Consider the following 21,291-nt stretch of genomic DNA (forward strand, 5'->3'; position numbering starts at 1 on the left):
ATGTTCTTGAAATGACTGACAAAGAGTCAGTCAGAAGGAAGGAAGAGAGAAATTAATAAAAAAAAATTGTGGTACTCAAAGGTAGGGTCTTTATCATTACAGTATCCACAAAACATCATATCTAACTCAATAAAACTCTAAAATTATGTGCTCAATAAATTTCAAATCAATAAACTTTACATGAGTGACAGATTAACTATTGATTAAATGTCAGTCATAAAAGAATGAATTGGAGACTGTGCATGTCTCCCTTAAAAGTTAACAGTGTTCCCTGGGCCTTGGGTGTGGGAGTATTTTGTAGATGTGCCCTCAGGGACTGGGCTCCACAACTTTGCATTTTGATTGACTGTGGATTTCTGTAGTGATCTCTGTTGCAAAGAGAAGTTTTCTTAATGAGCCAAAATGCACAGAGAAAAGCTCAGGAGGCCTCAACTTTACACAAAGAACCACAGGCAACTGAGCAGAGGTATGAGTAGGAGACATGACCGCCCCAGAGAAGAGGATACCAATTGGTTGTCCAGTGCCAAATGGTCAGCCCTGAAAACAGACATACAAGCTACAATATATGGACTGAACAGGCTATATTTAGAAACATATATGAATACATGAACACATATATTCATGCACTAACAATTAATTAAATGTCTATAGAGTGTTGAGGACATCCTTCTAATTTCAGCCACTAAAGAAAAAAGTAAGTAAATGATATTATTTAGTTCTTCAAAAGAATCTAACAAGATCAACGCATCGTTTTCTAAAGTTATTTAATACATAAAATTGTTTTTCAATATGTAAATATTTTTAACAAGCATAAGGGCTTACACCTATAATCTCAGAATTTGTGATGCTAAGCAAGAGAATTATGGGGAGTTTGAGGCTCTCCTGGACTATACAGTGCATTCCAGGCCAACCTTGGCTATACAGTGTTAAGACAGGAAGAAAGGAAGGAAAAGACGAAGGGAGGGAGGAAAGGAAGAAGGGAGGAAAAAGAGAGGCAACCTTTTAAATGATATATTCTAAATTGTTGCAACTATAAAATACCAAAGTTAAGCATTCCCATTGTAAAAGAGAAAATTAAAGAGAATATAGAATTATTTTCAATAATTTTAAATTATTCAATTATTTATATCTTTATTCATGACTGATTTTTGCCATGAAACACTTATTATAATAAAGCATAATTAGAATTTATGGGGAGGTACTCAGTCTTCTATACCCTGCAAATGTTTTTAGTTATAGTAGCTGCTCAATGAGATAGTTATTACAATCTGCTCATGTGTTCTTTTTAAACAGGGTTTGGGATTTCGATCTATGTTATATATACAATTTACTAAAACAAATATCAAGATAGTGAACCTATATAGGAAGATAATCAGTAAGGGTAGGACCTAACAGAATTTAGTGCCTAAAATATTTCCAAATATGCACAAACAATGTTTAGTGTAAGTATTCTAAGCTGAGGCTTAGATCTCCACAAGTTGATGGAATCACTGTAATCTATTTACATTTATTCTTCCACAATTAGCAAGTTTATTAAGATAAGTCAAGTAAGCTGGAGTGGTGCACATGTGTTTAATCTAACAACTGCAAAGACAGAGAACGTAGGTACAACAATGCAACTGTTTCCATTATAATCTATCTCCCTTAGTCCATGAGAAGTTACTCATTTGGTTCATGCCAGTTGAAATTGTCAGTCTATTAGCATGATGTTATCTATATGAAAATTCATTTATTTCTTTTACCGGGACAATGAAGGAGATAATTTAATAAACTTTCTAAAGCTGATAATGAGATTCAACTTTACAAGGCTTATTTCTGGAGTACACATACATACATAAACACATACAATTATTCTGAAATCTCAGATCCCGAATAAAATAATCATCAGATTGATCTTGATTATCTTTTGTCATTAGTACCTAAAATAGCAAACCCTTAATTATGAAACAATTCACTATATCTTTTCTAAGGAATACCCTCATACCAGCATTTTGTTTTAGCCATTATGGGGGGTTATTTACAAATAAGCATAATTATGGAAATGTAGATGCATATTTTATGCATAATCTGAGTACATATTATGTGGACAAATGTGTGTAGAGAAATATATAAGCATATAATTTCAGTATTTTACTGGTCACAATCAAAACTGAGTTGCTCCAAGTTTGGCAAGAGATCCTTTCTCAAAATATGAGGAGGCCAATAATAGAGGAAGACACTCAATACTGACTTCAGACCTTCCTGTTTTCTGCACAGGAAACTCACACACACACAGAGATACAGACCCAAGTATAAGTCACACACACAACTTTAAAAATCAAGTTAAAAATCCATTCCATTGCATTAATGAGTTGTTACACCTAAAATCATCATAGGGTTTGTTCTTTCTGTGTGAAAAGTCAGCAACACACAGCATTAGAGAGAATAGTTTAAAAAATTGTCATTTTCTTGCTTTATCTTTTAGCTTTACTATAGACAAATATAAGACACTTTAGTTGAAAAATACTTTGATATGCATCTCTAAAAATACAGAATACATTTTTCCCACTTTTAATATTAATTTTCTACAAGTAGAAACATTGGGAATTATTTGTAATACAAGAGATGTCTGATTGAAATCTTGCCACGCTGTTGACATCATAATTTTTCTCAACTTCTAAAAGTATGAAAACCACACAATTAATTAAACAGTCTTTCAAAAAATGTATCTTTCTTTGAGGTTATCAAGTGCCTTTGGTTTGTAACTTACATTGAAGCTAGACATAGCATAGCATAAAGTCCATCATTACATTTGACAAGAAAACTAATTTCTAGTTTTCCACAAAAGTATAGAAATACATATTTAAAGGGAAGTGGAGAGGGGGAAAGGGCTCAGTCTGAAAGCTGCTTGTTGCATAAACATTTAAAGCCAAACTCAGTCTCTAAGGATCCTACATTTGGTAACACACGTGCAAGCCTAGCTTTGGGAAGTAGATACCTGAAGCTCAGTAGCCAGCTGGCCTAGCCTACAGGGCGAGAAGAGACTTTGCCTCAAAAAAAAGTAGGCAGTACTTGTGGAATGACATCCAAGTGTGTATGGACCTCTACATTCATGAGTGCATGTACGTGCATGCACATGCAAACAAACACACACATACACACAGGCACAAGTACACATGAATTCAGAAAGAGATGGAGAGTTGCTAGTGAAGATCTAGCCAAATAAAAATGTTATCAAACAAACACCCAATTAAAACGGATATTATATCTATAAAAATACAAATTGGGCACAAAACGCATTCTCAACAAATCTTTGAAAAGTAGAAAATTATTCACACATTCTAGTCATTCAGTAAGAGGTCTTCTTAATAATTAATGATCAAAGATTCTCACTGTAAAGAATCTACATGTATCACCCTATGGCTTAAAATTCATTGCATTAAATGATAAAATTCACATGGCAACACACAGTCAGCTGGGAGGCAAAGGCACAGCACAGTCAGGTTGGAAAATATACCTGATGCATCCTGAGAGCTGTCACTTTATTTCAGAAGGAAGTGCTCTAACTCAGTTTCTTGTTCCCTTTGAGGGCTTTCTTACAAAGTGTTAGGGATCAAATATGGAATCAAAAGCCTTTTGCATGCTTGTCATTTCTCTACCACTAAGCTATCTCTCCAGACTGAGTTTATTTTAATGATAGCATGAGTTCTACAAGAGTGGATCTGCTGAGTTACTGAAAGCTAAGCACTATAATCTTAGGAGTAAGTAAAGGGATCTTCATGAAACAGAATTTCCCTGAAAAAGTAATAATCCAACTAATACACACATTAAATGGTGACAGGTAAAGGTGTCTTCTTCTCAGTCCTAGGAAAGAGAGAAGAAACAACAGCAACATAATAACCATCTGGGCATGAGAAAACAGATAGTTGTTTGTTTGGGTTTTGTTCTGTTCTTCCAGTCAAATGACATATTTGAATGAACGTATTCTAGCTCTCAATCTTAAGGATTTTGTGAGATTTCCATACTCCATCTAAAACACACTTTCAAACAAGAATTAAGTGTTAAAGAACATTATTCCAAGGTAAGTGAGAATAGTCTACAGTCTCACAATTATTCTACGTAAAGTATAGGACTTTTTAAAAGTACTAAAACAAAATCCAAACAAACAAATACAATCTAGAAAGCTTGAGAGGTAGTGAAATGTTAATAAATGATAGGAAGGAAGATAAATCTTTACCTAAGCTATTTAAACTTAAAAGGGGGGCATAGAGAGATGACAAGCAATAAAGAGCATTTGTTCTAGCATAGGACCAGGGTTTGCTTCCTAGCACCAACATAGTGGCTCACAAACTTCTGAAACTGCAGTTCCAGGGGATCCAATGGCCTCTTCTGACTTCCACTGACAGTATATACACACATAGTACACACATATATGCAGGTCAAAACAGTCAGATACAATAAAAAAAGAATTGAAAACAACAAAAACAAGATAAATACAAAGAGGAGTGAAAGTGCAGGTGGTGGCAGTGACGTAGGCGAACTGGTGACCGCATGAGATGACAGCGTGTTTATAAAACATTATTCATCCGTTACTTGGGATCTATCTTTTAACATTATTGACTCTAGCAGAGCCTACTCAATTTGGTATGGAGACAGACATGGTGGTATACACTTTATTTAGGAGCAGAGGCAGGCAGAACTCTGAGTTCCAGGCTAGCCAAACCTGAATTTTAAGACTCTTGTCTCAAAACAAAACCAACCAACCAGCCAAAAAAACAAACAAAAATTTGTTAGGTTGCATAAGACAATGACCGTCATTAATGAGCCAGATTTTTGAGTGAGTTAAAGATGAACTGCCTGGTTAGAAGTGCTTTTTCCTTTGTTCTCTGCTTTTCGTTGCAATGGAAACTAGAATGCGAATATTTTTTTAAGACCTCATTAAAAGCATAGCAGTGACTATTTCTGTCTGAATCCAGTCAGGATTAAAACTTGATGGTTACTTGAATTAATAACCAAATCAACTCCAGTTTTAAAAAAGCTAGTAAGACAACAAAATGACTCAAATTTAATAAGAACTTAATTTTAACAGAAAGAGAACGAGAGGACGGAAAGAAAGGAGAGAGAGAGGAAAGAACTTAGGAATAAAGGAAGGAAAGAAGGGAGAAAGAATCCTGAACTATGGGTTTTCCTCAAGAATTACCTCTGGAGCACAAATATTGATTTTTATTGTTGTTCATTTTCAATCCATTTCACCATTTTAAAAAAGTAGATGATTGATTAAAAATTAATTACTTAAAAACTCATATAAACATGAGCTTTAAACAAACTGTTGTCTCAACTAAAACTACTTATTTTTCATTTTTCTCCTCACTTTTTTAAATTTTATTTTTTAAAAAAGGAAACAAACCATCTTTTTTTTCATTTTACATGCCAATCCTAGTTACCACTCCCTCCCCTCCTCCCATTCCCCCCACTTTCCCCTTCCCCACACCCCCATCCACTCCGCAGAGAGGGCAAGACACATCTTCAACAAATGATGCAGGCATAACTGGATGACAACATGTAGAAGAATGCAAATAGATCCATATCTATTCCACGCACAAAACTCAAGTCCAAATAGATTAAGGACCTCAATATAAATCCAACCACACTGAACCTGATAGCCTTCAATGCATGGGCACAGGAAACCACTTCCTAAATATAACACCAGTAGCACAGACACTGAAAGCAACAATAAATAAATTGGACCTCCTGAAACTGAGAAGCTATTGTAAAGCAAGAACACAGTCAATAAGACAAAAAGGCAGTCTACGAATAGGAAAAGATCTTCACCAACCACACATCAGAGGAGTGAAAACCAAAATATATAATGAACTCAAGAAATTAGACATTAAAATTCCAAATAATACAATTAAAAATGGGGTACAAATATAAACAGAAAATTCTCAACAGAAGAATCTCAAACAGCTGAAAGACAATTAAAGAAATGTTCCACATCCTTAGTCATCAAGAAAATGCAAATCAAAATAACTCTGAGATCAAAAACACCAATAACAGCTTATGCTAGCTAGAAAAGATGTGGAGTAAAGAAAACACTCCTTCATTGCAAACTTGTACAACCACTTTGGAAACCAGTATGGTGGAATCTCAGAAAATTGGGAATCAACCTACTCTTAGGCATATACCCAAAGGATGCACAATCATACTACAAGGACACTGTTCAACTATGTTCATAGCAGCATTATTTGTTATGGCCAGAACCTGGAAAAAACCTAGAGATGACCCTTAACTAAAGAATGGATAAATAAAATGTGGTACATTTACATAATGGAGTACTACTCATCATTAAAAACAATGATGTCTTGAAAACTGCATGCAAATGGATGGAACTACAAAAAAAAAAAAAATCCCGAGTAAGGTAATCCAGACCCAGAAAGATGAATATGGTATGTCCTCACTTATAAGTGGATACTAGCTGTAAAGCAAAGGATAACAAGCCTATAGTCCATAACCCTAGAGAAGCTAAGTAACAAGGTGAACACTAAGAGAAACATATAGATCCCCCTGGGAAGAGGAAATAGACAAGATCTCCATATTTTCCCATTTTTAATGTAGTAGATACAACTAGCCCGTTGCTAAATGTTAATAACTTCTGTTTTAGGGGAAAGCGGGAGGTGGTGGCTCAAGAGCTAAGCCCGTCAGTAAACAGAGACTCTGGTTTCATTTCACCTGTACTAAAGCATTACTTCGAACCATATTAAACACTAAGGACACGCCATTGTCCAGTCTTCAGAACACAAACATCTGAAATACAAGAAACTATTGTCAAAACTCTCCTTCCTCATGAACAGACTTTTACATTTACTTTTGTCTGTTCTTTTAAATAATGAGTTTATTGTCATTGGGGGTTGGTTGAAAGTATAGTTTTAAATATTGGTATTGATTTATTTGAAATAAATATTAAAAACTTAAGGTCCTCCTTAAAAAACAAGGATGAACTCTTACAAGTTTTTGATGACATGTGAGTTCACCTGACAATACAAGTTTCATATCAATGGCTATGTTCACAGGCCTAGAGAAGGCACGCTTCCCACTTCACAAAGGTAAAGCAAATGTTCATTTTAAGGAAGTAGTGTCAATAGTGTAAATAAATACATGTAGCCAGAAATGGTGGCTCATTCTTGTCACTCCAACACTCAGAAGGCTGAGAGAGGAGGATTACCATGCATTCCAGGGCAGCCTATCTAAATCAATGTCAGCCTGGACTACAGAACAAGACTCTCCTCTGAAAAAAAAAATTCTCAAGAAACAATAACAAATATAAAAAAATAAACATGCAAAACAAACAAGCATAAGACCAAACACATAGATTACCATTTGAGGAAAAGAGTGCTTACACAATGGGATTTTATAAGGACCTAGGTGTTGAGAAGACAGCTAAAACTCACTGTTTAAATGCCCATAGCAACATTCAAGTGTGATATGTTTGTCTATTTAACAAGTCTCCAGTTCTTATGAAGATTTATTTACCCCAGATGATAACAGTCTCTATTGAAAGCTGTCAAAAGGGCTGTAAAGAATTGAGTTCAGGCTTTCTACACAGTAGTTACAAGTAGTTTCAAGAGTGAAGTTCTACACTTTATTTTGATTTTCTTAAATGCACTCACTTGTGACCAATCTCATGTGCAATGGTAAAAGCTGAACCCAGGCCAATGTCTTCATTAATGCTGCAGCTCCTTTCAGGCTCACACATTCCAGCCACAGAGGCTAAGCCTGAATAAACAGAAAAAGACACAAAGGGTCAAGCCAAGGTGTTTCAGCCTTTAAAAGCCTATACTTCTAAATGCCTAGATTCTTTTTAATAACCTTCACGCACAGAAGGAGCAGTTGGCAAAAGGTTAACTTTCTAGTCATTTGCAAAATCACTGGGGGGAATTTCACTTTGCCGGCTAGACATTAATATTTTTTGAACTACAGTCAGTGCTGGAAAATGTCTAGACTAGGGGTTAGATTTATAAATTTTACTTCTGGTAACTTGGGACCACCTAGTAACTTGAGCCAGAAAAGGGAATTCAAGAAAGCATTTCTATTTTAATATTCTTCAGGCTGTAGAAAGCAAAATATATCCACATTATTTTTCTAAAGAGATCTGTTTAAGTTGAGTGGGTTCATAAAAATATACAAGCAACTTTTTAGGTAACAAAAAGGGAATCCCAAATGGTTTTATAAGTGACATTTTTATTTTTACAAAAATAGATGGTTCAAAACAGGGGGAAAAACTATGAAGGATGAAACTATGAAACTTTTGTACTTTTTTAATCTTCCATAATTAGTCCTGATATATATATATATATATATATATATATTATTCAGTGTTTTCTTCTACCCAATCCCCCTTCAGTGCTTTAGAGTTCTTACTTGTAAAGCAAAACCATGGTGTTAATTCGCTGATTTCTCGTGAAATGTTACGTTACTTGAGCTATTTCCCCTTGGAAGCTTTAGTATTTACTTCCAAATGAACACCATGCTCTATGGATTATGCTCTATGAATTAGTATAGAATTTGAAATCAGCACTTAGATAAAAGAATTGTGTGAGAAATGAAAAATGTCATCTGTTATGAGGAAGCAGATGCCAAATAACCCGGGAAGAGAACGGTCATTAAAGATACTGAGGATATTTTCTGTGCTCTGTTACCATGTTACTGCAGCGTTAGGAACTATCTTCCTTGCAAGGTTACCTCAACTCAATTCAAAGGACATTTACTGAGAGAAACAGGCAATGATCTGCAATGGATGCTATTTCCCAGTGGCACTAACAGGCAACAGTCAACACTATTCTATCCCTATTTTCTACCAGGGAAGATCTAGAAACTACGTTTCCCTGTTCTTTCTGATGTAAGTATTAAGATAACAGCCATACTATAACAAAGTTAAGGTGAGTGTTGGATTTGCTAATACAGCTTTGTCTACTGTTTTACAAGAGATGAACAGAAGTTAGAAAGGGGATTATTTCTGCCTGAGTTGTCATAAGCACTGGTGACACCACTGTGCTGACCTCCCATTCCACCTAAAGACATTGGGACCTGAAAAGAAGACAATAAAAAGGATAACTTGGATAAAAATATATTCATGCTATGACTAACCAAAAATATCTTACAAATGTTACTTCTACTTAAAGAACACACACACACCAAACAGAATGAAAACACTACTTGGCCTAAACTATTAGGTTCAATATGGAAGAACATATGGGAAGAAAAAGATAACAAAAAACACTATTTTGTAATCATGTTACTTTTATGAGTTAATTTTATAGGATTACCACTAACAATTATTGACAAAGTAATATTTCTTATATTTCCATAAACTACCCTTTTGTTTTTCTAAAGATGGTGGTGCTGAATTGGGATGTATTTTGTTTGTTTGTTTGTTCGTTGTTTGCGTTGTTGGTGGTTTTTCTTTTAGTATGTGTTCTATGACTGTATTTTGAATTAAGAATCCTCACCGATACCCCAGTGCAGTTATAAGGACATATTTACTTGAAATCTGACATAAACTGTTAACAAACTAAAGGACAACTATAGAAAGGATTTATTTGGAGAGGAACTATTGATTTTTGAAAAATAATAAAGGTAAATCTTAACATAAGAATAAACACTAGCATATTTTTCATTAACTTCCACCATTTTCCAGTTTCCTAACAACTGCTGCTGTCAAAATTCCTATGTGTGATAGTGTTGATCAGGGTGTCATGCCTATTCAGATCATTTAGATTTACTCAGTTTGATGGTCAGTTTTCACCCTTAATCCTAATTACCCTTATAGCTCAATTTGCCATTAGAGTTATTAATCAAGAGATTATCAAAAAATCCACCTCATCATAAATATCAACACAAAAGATGCTAAAATTGGTTATTGTTTGATTTGAAACTGATATTTCCCACATATAAAAGTCAATACATGTGTCTATATATGCATTTTATTCAGTTTTCAAAAATAAAACTTCAATTTACAAATAATTGAACTTCAAATTACATTCATATGTACCTAGCAATTAATTTATTGACTGTAGAAACAAATGAATTATTAAAGTTACAATATATTATTTAAAAAATTGAACTAATTAGACAGTAAACTATATCATATCATTAGTAATGACAATGGAAGTACTAAGTAGTCCATATTACTCATGTCAGAATAAAAAGCCTGTCAATGTAAATAGCATGCCTTCAAAGAACAGAATGAGAATGTATATACTTCTTTGCTTATATCATATATGCTTGGAAATATAAGCTCCAGCTTATATGTATACCTGTTTTGAGGCTCTAAAGTAGATAAAACAATTAATAGATATCTATAGAATTTAAACAATAAATAAACCAATTAAATAAAACATTGCAGACAATTCTATATCAAATAACAATGCCTGTTCCTTGGTGATAGTATTAATTTTCAAAGCAATTTGAAAGCAATTAGAATTTTTCTTAATTGATTTTAGCAAAATCACTTTAGTAAAAGGACAGATAGTAGTACTTCTACAGCATAAATAATAAAATTGAGAAACAAGGGGGTTTAAAAGACTATAAAACATAACAAACACACTGAAACTGTCAACGCTAGTCTGAATGTCAGGTTTTCACAGTTGCTCTTAAAACACTACAAAGAAAATCCCAGCATGAGCTAGTTCAGCAAAGAGAGTTCTTTCTGTGATAGGCATTTAACTACAAATTTTTCCATGGTTAATACTAAGCTTTGGCTAATTAGCATTTCTCCTCTAGTCATAAATCTTGAGCACAGGACAGGAGAAACAGTGTAAAAATGATCAAGAGAAATTCCAGTCTTTAAAAGATGTTTCACTGAACCACCAGGAAGTTGGAAACATTTTTTCCCTTAAGTCTACTTTAATTGGATATTCCCAAATGCTTAGGATATTCACAGAAATTGACTTATTCATTTACAGATAAGAAAACTGAGACATGACATATAGAAGTCAAAAAAAAAAAACCACTGTCTCTTACTTTAGCTTATGACTCTGTAAAAAGTTTTCATGACACTAAAAATTGTCATGAGGAAAAAATTTTACCTTAAAAATAGTATTAGTTGCTTGATTATTTGGCCTACTGGGAAGCTGAATATTAATCCATTTGTGTTTGCACTTACCTTTCAATCAATATGAAATAATGTTTTGTAACAAAATAAACTTTTTTTTAAGAATTCAAGATAATTACTGAAATGTTTTTCAAAAAGCAAAAGAAAATTCCTCAGTCTTTCTCCACCTCTAGCTATATTCTTTTATGAAATTCTTTGGTAATTGGACTTTTTTTTTTTTTTTGATTTTTTGAGACAGGGTTTCTCTGCAGCTTTGGTTCCTGTTTTGGAACTAGCTCTTGAAGACCACACTGGACTCGAACTCATAGAGATCCGCCTACCTCTGCCTCCCGAGTAATGGGATTAAAGGCATGCGCCACCACCGCCCGGCTGGACTAACATTTTTTAAAATACCGGAGTTCATGGAAGATAAAACATACCAAAAGAAGTATAATTCTTTATGCTTCTATTTTAGTATCTCAATTTGTTTGTTTTTTTTCCTTCAAGTCTTGATAACAATAAGCTTTCATTTGTCTCAAACATCCTAGTCTTGAGTTTGTTTTTTGATTTTGTTTTACAAAATGTATTAGAAAGACAGAAAATATGAAAATGACCTGTAGCTTTAATTTGTAATTACTATCAACTTTTAAATAACCTTCTAAGTTGTTTTCAAGCAAATTATATATGCAAGAAAGGTTATGTTTAAAAATTTTAGGGGCAATTTCCCATGTAACAAAAAGAAAATTAACCCAATTAGTAATAATTAAGAGTATCATCATTGCCTGAAAAAGACATCTAAACTATCCTTTACTCAAATAAAACAAAACTTACCCAATGTTCCACAGGGCTTATTTTTATAAGTGCAGATATCATATCTATGGAGGAGAAAAAAAAGATAAATTTTGTAGAATATTTGTATATTCCTTGCATTTCTTTTTTGGAGTTCTGTTTGTTCAGATCAAAATAGAAGAAATTATGAGCAGCCAGCTGGAGTACTGGATGACCAGTCCTATGGGTAAGGCAGACTGCACACACTCATAGTTCGACCTACAAATCAGTAGGATTCCTTCCAGCAAAAAAACAGAGAATTTTATTAAACTATCATATTATTTTCCATAGCTCATCTAGAGGTTGCTACTACTTCTCCCTCACTGAGTGGGTTTTATTATTAATAATAAATCTCTAGCACTATTTGAAGATCTTTCAACACTACACAGGTACTTGTCTTTAAAAAAAAAAAGACAGTGTAATACATCAACAGGAAATAAATCAATGTTATATTTTATTCCTAATTGTACAGTAGAATTTACATGGTGAAAATACAAAAATTTTAAGTGACTTAGATTGATAAATAAATTCTGAATAGAATGTTTTCTTAATGTTAGACCACTGCTAGGCTGCATCAGAACTTGATAGAAAAGATATTAAAGAAATGTTACAAATTTTAAAATACATTACATTGGAGATGTTAAGTCAAAATTGATATGTTTATCTTACTTTATTATTATCCCTTAGAATCCTGTTTTCTTTCTAATGAGAGACAGAAAGGGATTGGATCTGGATGGGAGAGGCAGGGAGCAACTTGGAGGAGTAGGGAGAGAGAAAACTATAATCAGGAAATATAATGTAAGAAAAAAAAACTACTTCAATAAAAGGGAAAAAGTACCAGAGAGTATATACTGAATGTTATAATCAATTTATCTTGTGATCACTATGTTACATATTATAATATATAAACATAATTCATCCTATAAATATTCAGGTTGCTTTAAAGAAAGTCATTTCATGAGTTATACAGATACATATACTGTTTCTTGATTTCCTTCCAAATCCCGAAGTACCACTCACACCTTTGCTAAAACTTAGCTGCCTAAGACTGCATCTCAACTGTAATCCACCAGTTTTCCACTTCTTTATTCTTCTGCAATGACTCTGTTCTACTTTCAAAGGAGAAAACATACTTTCGTCACACATGCCTAATTTTGTTAAGATGCATTGACTACAGATATCTCCAGAACATAAAACAAAGAGGTAATTCAAGAAAGAATTGACACTAGGAAACACAGTAAGAAAGAGCTAAGCAAGGAAAACTGGAGGGAAAAAAATCTTTATTTCATCCTGGGAAGGCTCTGAAACTTTCTGAGTGTCCTCCTGTTACAAGTTAATCTAAATATCTCACAATTTTGGAATTCAGAAATGGAATATTTTCATAGAAAGTATTAATATGTTAAAATAAAGTCATGCTGGTAACTGACAGACAATTTATGCCATAAGAAAGAATGTAGCAATGATGACCAATTCAAACAATTAGATTATGAGGTCAACACTTTCCTAATTGGATGAGCAGAGATACATATTAAATTAAATTTCATTTAGGAGTCAGTTAACAAAAAAATTAAATGATGTGTAACTGTGCATTTTAAATTTCATATATAAAATACTTATACTTTTAAGTAACTAAAGAGACAGTATCAATGTTATATATTGCTTATATACTTTAATGAATATTGTCAAAACTTTCAAGTTTCAGATCTACCTCATTCAGTTTCTGATACTGGGGAAAACACACATGCACTTGCATACATGTGCATGCTCTAACATGAATGCACACACACACGCTCACATGTAAATGTGTGCATGCTCTAACATGAATGCACACACACGCTCACATGTAAATGTGTGTGCGCGAGCACACACACATAAAATTTATGTACTATCTTGCTTCAGTAGGACCTGGGTCAAAAATAAAGAAAGAGTGTACTTTTTTGACTCTCAGGATCCTTTAAACAAATCAATATAAATCCTAACTAACATGATGCAGCAGGAGCCCTGAACTGCAATTAGAAAGGGTCCTTTAAGAGCTTGGAGGAGAGCTTGGTCACTAAAGTGCTTATCAGACAAGCATGAGAACTTGAGTTAAAATACTGAGTACCTATGCCAAAAGTCACTGAAGGGAAGCAGAGGCAGAAGCACAAGGAGCTGAATTTGATTCCCAGAACCCAGGTAGCACTGGTGAGGAGAGAACAAGCAAATTGCTGGGCCTTACTGACCAGCCAGCCTGGTCCACTTGGTGATTTCAGGCCTGTGAGAGACCCTGCCTCAAAGATAAGGTGGATAGTGCTTGAGGCTATTCTCTGGGCTCCACATGAAAACATCACCACACATACCTATGTGCACCCAGGCACATGTGAACACACAAAAAATAACAAACATGATCATTAGATAATCCATATGTGCTGCATAGTTTTATGTCAACTTGGCATAAGCTAAAGTCATCTGAGAAGAAATATTATGTCTCCATAAGATCAGGCGGTAGGCAAGCCTGTAGAGCATTTTCTTAATTAATGGGTCAGGGCCAAGCTATTGTGGGTGGTGCCATCCTTGGGCAGGAATACTGGGTTCTATAAGAAAGCAGGCTGACCAAGTCATGAGGAGCAAGCCAATAAACAGCACTGCCCCATGGCCTCCGAATCAGCTCCTGCTTCCAGGTACTTGCCCTGTTTGAGTTCCTGTCCTGGCTTCTTCAATGATGGACTACAGTGTTGAAGTGTGAGTCAAATGAACCCTTTTCCCCACAAGTTGCTTTTGCGTCATGATATTTCATGGAAATAATAGAAACCTTAACTAAAGTGGGGTGTGGTGGCTATAATCCTAGCACTTCAGAGGCAGAGGGAGGTGGGTCTCTGTTAAAGGCTAGCCTGATCTACAGAGCAAGTTCCAGGACAGCCAGTACTACACAGAGAAAACCTGTCTTGAAAAACCAATATAAATAAATAAAAAAGAAAAAAAAAGCCTAGGATGCCATACAAACCCTAGTGCTTGTACAAAATCAAAGTTCTAGTTTGGAGGTAAGTAATGCATTTGGGTAAGGAATTCATTTGTTACCATTCTTTCACCCCAATTCATGAGGATAAACTGACTGAGCAAAATAAAAAGATATATAGATGAGTATGTGTGCCTGTAACATTGGCACATTTCTGTTACGAATATTTTTGACTATTAATTTTTGTCCGCACAAGTATCAGAAGGAACTGACATCTGACAATGTTGTATTTTGAGGTTTGTGAAATACAGCACTGCTTTACAATGATAAAAACAACTACACTGTAAAACCCAATGTTTGTACCCATGTGCCTGGACTGCTCTCAGCCTCGGCCAAAGACACTGCTTTTTAAAATGAACAGCAGCCAATGGAAAGATATGTACCTGGTTCAAGTACTTAGAAAAGGAGAATGGCGGCTCAGCCCTAAATGGGACATCACCACTACCAACCAAGGCTCAGGACACATGACAAAAGAAAAGTCAGAAAGAATACAAGAAATGGAGGACGAGGAACGGTGCTGTGACATGTTTTTCCAAACATAACAATGCTATTGTGAGCATGAACTCTCTAAGTCATGCACAACTGCCTCGTGCCATTAGTTGTCTAAGTCATTATGTGTATGGGACAGGGAATGTATGTGCTTCTGTGTTCACAGCCCCTGGAGCTGGAGTTACAAAGAGTTGTGAGACATCTGATGTGGGAACTGGAAATTAAACCCTGCTTCTCTGGAAAAACAGTATGAGCTCGTAGCCACAGAGCCTCGTCTTTCCAGCACCACCCATGGCTTACTTGTACTAAAAAATCAAATTCTATCTAAAAATATAAACAATGTACTTTAGAATTCAAGAAATAATCTTGTTTCAGTTTACCTTTTTAGGATTATTTATTACTCCCCAAACTTATGTCTACTTCTACCAAATATACTCACTATCCAGTCACCACAATCTAAAAAGATTTTGTATTTCCTTATATCCACAAACAGTTCATAAAAACCTCTTCTCCCATTTCTTCTGGGAAACTCTAGATATCAATTAGGTTCACATCAAATACTTTATCCTTCAAAAAGTAAGAAATAGCACATCTAACTACTACAGCAAGCACGTGCTTGTTTGCTTTCCTAAACTTCAGTAACTCATCCTCACAGATACAGTCAACAGTATTTAAAGAATAAAAATAATAACCAAAGAAGGAAAGTAGGATATGAGGAAAAATGTGTTAAATAAAACAACAAAAACAATGGCAATAAGTTTGACTTTAATTTTAAAAGAAAATTACACTTATTTTTGCATATATGTGTCTATTAATATGTGATAATGAACATATAAATTTCATAGTTTATACAAAGACCTATATGTCATTGTAACTGTATATAATTTTCATTGGCCAATTATATCTTATTAAGGCTGCAAGAAAGTAAAATCAATTACTGTTTGTAATAGCCATGGTGAAATACAAAGACCAAATAATTGTACAGATTAATGAAACAGTGCAGACAGCACTATCAAACGTGCCACAAATCCACATCCTCTCTCTTCACATGTGGACAGCTCATTAGCACAGATACTATGGTGTGTGGAGTTCTTTAGCATTGAATTTCATGAGCACTCAGAAGACAAACTGCATAGTGTTTCCTCAAAATAACTTTGAAGTTATCTACTTCTTGTAAGCTGCTAAAAATGCATACATGATACTATAACTCTCTTATAAGATACTTCATTATTAGTATTTGGAAAATGTTATATTTTCCATCATGTCAGCTTTCTTGAGAACTTAACTGAATTTTGTGGATCCCAATAGTGGAGAAGAATAAACTGTCCAGATTGTTAGAAACTTTCAGTATGAATTCCATAGTTGGGGGATGGTAGGGCCTAAACACAAACACTGCAAGCTGTAGAATAAATAGAAGATCAGAATGAATAGCTTAAAATACTTTATACAAACATGAAGTGGGTTTTGTTTGGACTCTAAATTTGTACAAATTTACAATCCATTCTGATCCAAAATTCCTCTTTGTAAGATGTACAATTACAGTGAATGTCTCGGTATTCCAAAGGCATTTAAAAGACACCAATATCATCTACCTTTTAAAAAAAGTTTTAAATTCATAAAGTCTGGTACGCAAAGTTCAGCACCAACACCACTTCATAGGACAGGCACCTCACTTTCAATCTAGAGCACCCAAACTGTTTTCGTTTCTACACCACTGCAACTAACAATCCTGCCAGACTACACAAAACTGTTCAGTGGGTTTTGTCTGATGTGGAAAAAAAAAGTCCAAAGGGACTAGGAGTGCCACCAAACGCATGCCACGATAAGATCTAAACTAGCTTCACTACAAATTACTGCCTTCGCTCAGCACATCAATTGCTTCAGTTCTTTATCTCGGTGTAAGAACTGTTTTATCCAGTTAATTTAAAATTCATTGCAGAGGTAAGGGTGTGAGGGGAATTAACTACATTATATTTGAGGGAATCGTCATGATAGGAACTTTCTGAAGAGTCAATCTATATAACTACAAGCTTTATTGCGCAGTGATCACCAGGTCATAACATGAAATTGTGTATGACTAAAAGAATGTGAAGCTAGCCTGTCAGATTTGAATTCTAATTCTGGTGCTGCCAATAACTGAATATAAGCCGTCTTCCAAATCATCTCACTGTGCCTTAATTTTCCTGTCCTGTCTGACCTCAAACTCACAGAGATCCGACTGCCTCTGCCTCTCAAGTGCTGGGATTAAAGGTGTGCGCCACTGCTGCCTGACCAAATAGAATATTCTTAATCAATGCAAAAGCGCTTAGCTTTTAAAACAGTGTAATCTCATTATTGCTGTTCTAAAAAGAAAGAATACTGGCAAAATTAAATATATAGAGACTCTGTCATAATACACTGCCTTTTAGAAAACTGTCATGTTTGATTAAGGCAAATATAAATACCTCCTAAACATGGAAAGTAGTATGGTGTGGAAGAATGTACACTGGAGTCAGGAGATTTACCATTTATTAATTATATGCCTCAGATAATATTAGAGACAATTTTAAGAATCTACATTAGGGAACTGTTCTAAGGTCCTCTTTAGAAGCACTTGACAGAAGGTAATATTTTCTGTAATTAGTTCAACTAAGTCCTTCCTATAGGTAAGATGAAGGGTATCACATGAGAGAACATACCAATGTTTTGACCTATAACTGCTACCCTTGGCTGTAAATTTTCAGAACGTAAGGTTTTATATGATCATCTATTTTCAGTAAATGAGCAGGACTACAGAATCAAATGCTAACAAATAAATTCTTGGCTCTAGTTTTCAACATCAAATCATCAAATGAAATTTTAAAACTTTCTTTTTGAAATACCAAAGGCAAAATGATTCAAAATTTAGTGTGCACAATCTTGGGAATTGGGAATTGGGAATTGGGCCTGGTCATTACTTTGATAAGAAAAATGTTAACAGAATCTACTAACAATATCTGATTCCTGCCAAACAGGAAAAAGTAAGTAACAGCTGTTGGCCCTGGATCATTGGGCTACCGGCGGCCCTGTTTAGTTGCTGAGGAATCCCATCAGGACTGGTGAGTGTGTGCTACCCAGGGGCGGACTGTCCCGGAAGAGAGCACAAACCCCCTCCCCCAGCTCCTTCTGCAGGGCTGTCTTTCTTTCGCACGACCCAGCACCCCCAGCACCCTTCCCCAACCCTGCCCTGCTGTATGCAAGGACCAGTGCTCAACTTTAGTTTTAAGCGCCTAAACTAAGGCGACCCACCCAGAGCGGTGAGTGCCTGCCAGCGGGGCAGGCCTCAGGGTCCCCTGTAAGTGAGCCGGGCACCTTCAGCTCCGGGGCCAGGCTTCCTGCGCGCTCCTGGATACCACCCCCCCCCCAACTTGCTCCATTCATCCTGTTGGCCCTGGATCATTGGACTACCGGCGGCCCTGTTTAGTTGCTGAGGAATCCCATCAGGACGGTTGCTGAGGAATCCCATCTGGACGGGAACGGTTCCTGCTTCTACACTGAAGAGATATACCCTGAGAGTCAATCACAGCAAAGACTGGACCAAGAGACCAGGCCTCTCCTGGCTACATTTGAAGGAAGAGATGGGAAGGCGCCAATACAAGAATTCCTCCAACAATCTGAAAGGCAACATGACACCACCAGAAACCAGGGATCCCGAAATAAGAAGAATTGTACACCCTACTCCTGAAGAAATAGAAGAAATCGACTCAAAAGTGATCTATATGAAAATAATAGAGGACCTTAAACAGGAGGTGAAAAACTGCCATAAACAATTAGAGATTACAAACAAAAAGGTAGAGGAAATGAATAAATCGCTCAAAGACACGCAAGAAAACCAAGAGAAACAAGAAAAAGCAATCAAACCGGTTAGGGAAGCGGTTCAAGACATGAAGAATGAAATGGAAGCAATGAAGAAAGCACAAACCGAGGGAAGAATGGAGATGGAAAATCTGGGTAAACGAACAGGAATGACAGAAACAAGTACTAACAACAGATTACAAGAGATAGAAGAGAGAATATCAGACACTGAAGATACCAAAGAGAAAATAAACACACTGATCAAAGAAAACAGCAAAACCAACAAATTCTCATCACAAAACATTCAGGAAATTTGGGACACAATAAAAAGACCAAACCTAAGAATAATTGGAGTAGAAGAAGGAGAAGAAGTGCAGCTCAACGGTACAGAAAACATACTTAATAAAATTATAGAAGAAAACTTTCCCAACCTGAAGAAAGAGGTACCTATGAAGGTTCAAGAAGCATACAGAACACCAAATAGGCTGGATCAAAAAAAAACATCCCCTCGCCATATAATAATCAAAACACAAAATATACAGAATAAAGAAAGAATATTAAGAGCCGCAAAGGAAAAAGGCCAAGTTACTTATAAAGGTAAACCTATCAGACTTACACCTGACTTCTCTATGGAAACCATGAAAGCCAGAAGGTCCTGGATAGATGTACTGCAAAAACTAAGAGATCATGGGTGCAAGCCCAGACTACTATATCCAGCCAAGCTTTCGTTCACTATGAATGGAGAAAACAAAATTTTCCAGGATAAAAACAAATTCAAACAATACGTAGCCACAAATCCAGCCTTACAGAAAATTATAGAAGGAAAATCACTAACCAAGGAGTCCAACAATGCCCACAATAACTCAGTCATCTAGAGACCTTTCACCAGTGCAACTCGAAGAAGGGAAACACACAAACCCTACTACTAAAAAAGTGATCGGAGTTAACAACCACTGGTCATTAATATCACTTAATGTCAACGGGCTCAACTCACCTATAAAAAGGCACAGGCTAAGGGATTGGATACAAAAACAGGATCCAACGTTCTGCTGTCTACAAGAAACACACCTCAACCACAAAGACAGGCACCTACTCAGAGTAAAGGGCTGGGAAAAGGCTTATCAAGCAAATGGACCTAAGAAACAAGCAGGTGTGGCCATACTAATTTCTAACAAAGTTGACTTCAAACTTAAATCAATCAGAAGAGATGGAGAGGGACATTTTATACTCATAACAGGAACAATTCATCAGGATGAAGTCTCAATCCTGAATATCTATGCCCCGAATATAAAAGCGCCCACGTATGTAAAAGAAACATTACTAAAACTCAAGGCAGCCATCAAACCACACACACTAATAGTAGGAGACTTCAACGCTCCTCTCTCACCAATGGACAGGTCAATCAAACAGAAACCTAACAGAGAAATTAGAGAATTAATGGAGGTAATGAAGCAAATGGACTTAACAGACATCTATAGATTATTCCACCCGAGAGGAAAGAATATACCTTCTTCTCTGCAGCTCATGGAACCTTCTCGAAAATTGACCACATACTCGGTAACAAAGCTAACTTACACAGTTACAAAAAATATTAGTAACCACCTGTGTCTTATCAGATCACCATGGATTAAAGTTAGAATTCAACAACAATGCTACCCCCAGAGAGCCTACAAACTCATGGAAACTGAACAGTCAACTTCTGAACCATACCTGGATTAAGGAAGAAATAAAGAAAGAAATTAAAGTCTTCCTTGAATTCAATGAAAATAAAGAAACAACATACTCGAACTTATGGGACACTATGAAAGCAGTGCTAAGAGGAAAGTTCATCGCACTAAGTGCCCACTTAAAGAAAACAGAGAAAGCACATATTGAAGACTTAACAGCCCACCTGAAAGCTCTAGAAAAAAAAAGAAGCAGACTCACCTAGGAGGAGTAGAAGATTGGAAATAATCAAACTGAGGGCTGAAATCAACAAAATAGAAACTCAGAAAACAATCCAAAGAATCAATGAAACAAAAAGCTGGTTCCTGGAGAAAATCAACAAGATTGATAAACCCCTATCCAAACTAATCAAACGGCAGAGAGAGAATACGCA

General features: G+C 35.6%; 1 protein-coding gene across 1 annotated transcript in view; it reads right to left on the minus strand.

Moving 5' to 3' along the window:
* Adamts6 (ADAM metallopeptidase with thrombospondin type 1 motif 6) overlaps positions 1-21,291 on the minus strand; it is a 214,240-nt gene that overhangs the window by 144,312 nt on the left and 48,637 nt on the right. The window contains exons 7-8 of the mRNA XM_041663714.1: positions 11,900-11,943; positions 7,647-7,752 (exon numbers count right to left, since the gene is read on the minus strand). Coding sequence (XP_041519648.1) covers positions 7,647-7,752; positions 11,900-11,943 — 150 coding nt within the window. The remainder of the gene's footprint in view (positions 1-7,646; positions 7,753-11,899; positions 11,944-21,291) is intronic.

This window comes from Microtus oregoni, unplaced genomic scaffold (assembly GCF_018167655.1).
Source record: "Microtus oregoni isolate MIOR12 unplaced genomic scaffold, Mior012 000014F_ref0000157, whole genome shotgun sequence".
NCBI classification, from domain to species: domain Eukaryota; kingdom Metazoa; phylum Chordata; class Mammalia; order Rodentia; family Cricetidae; genus Microtus; species Microtus oregoni.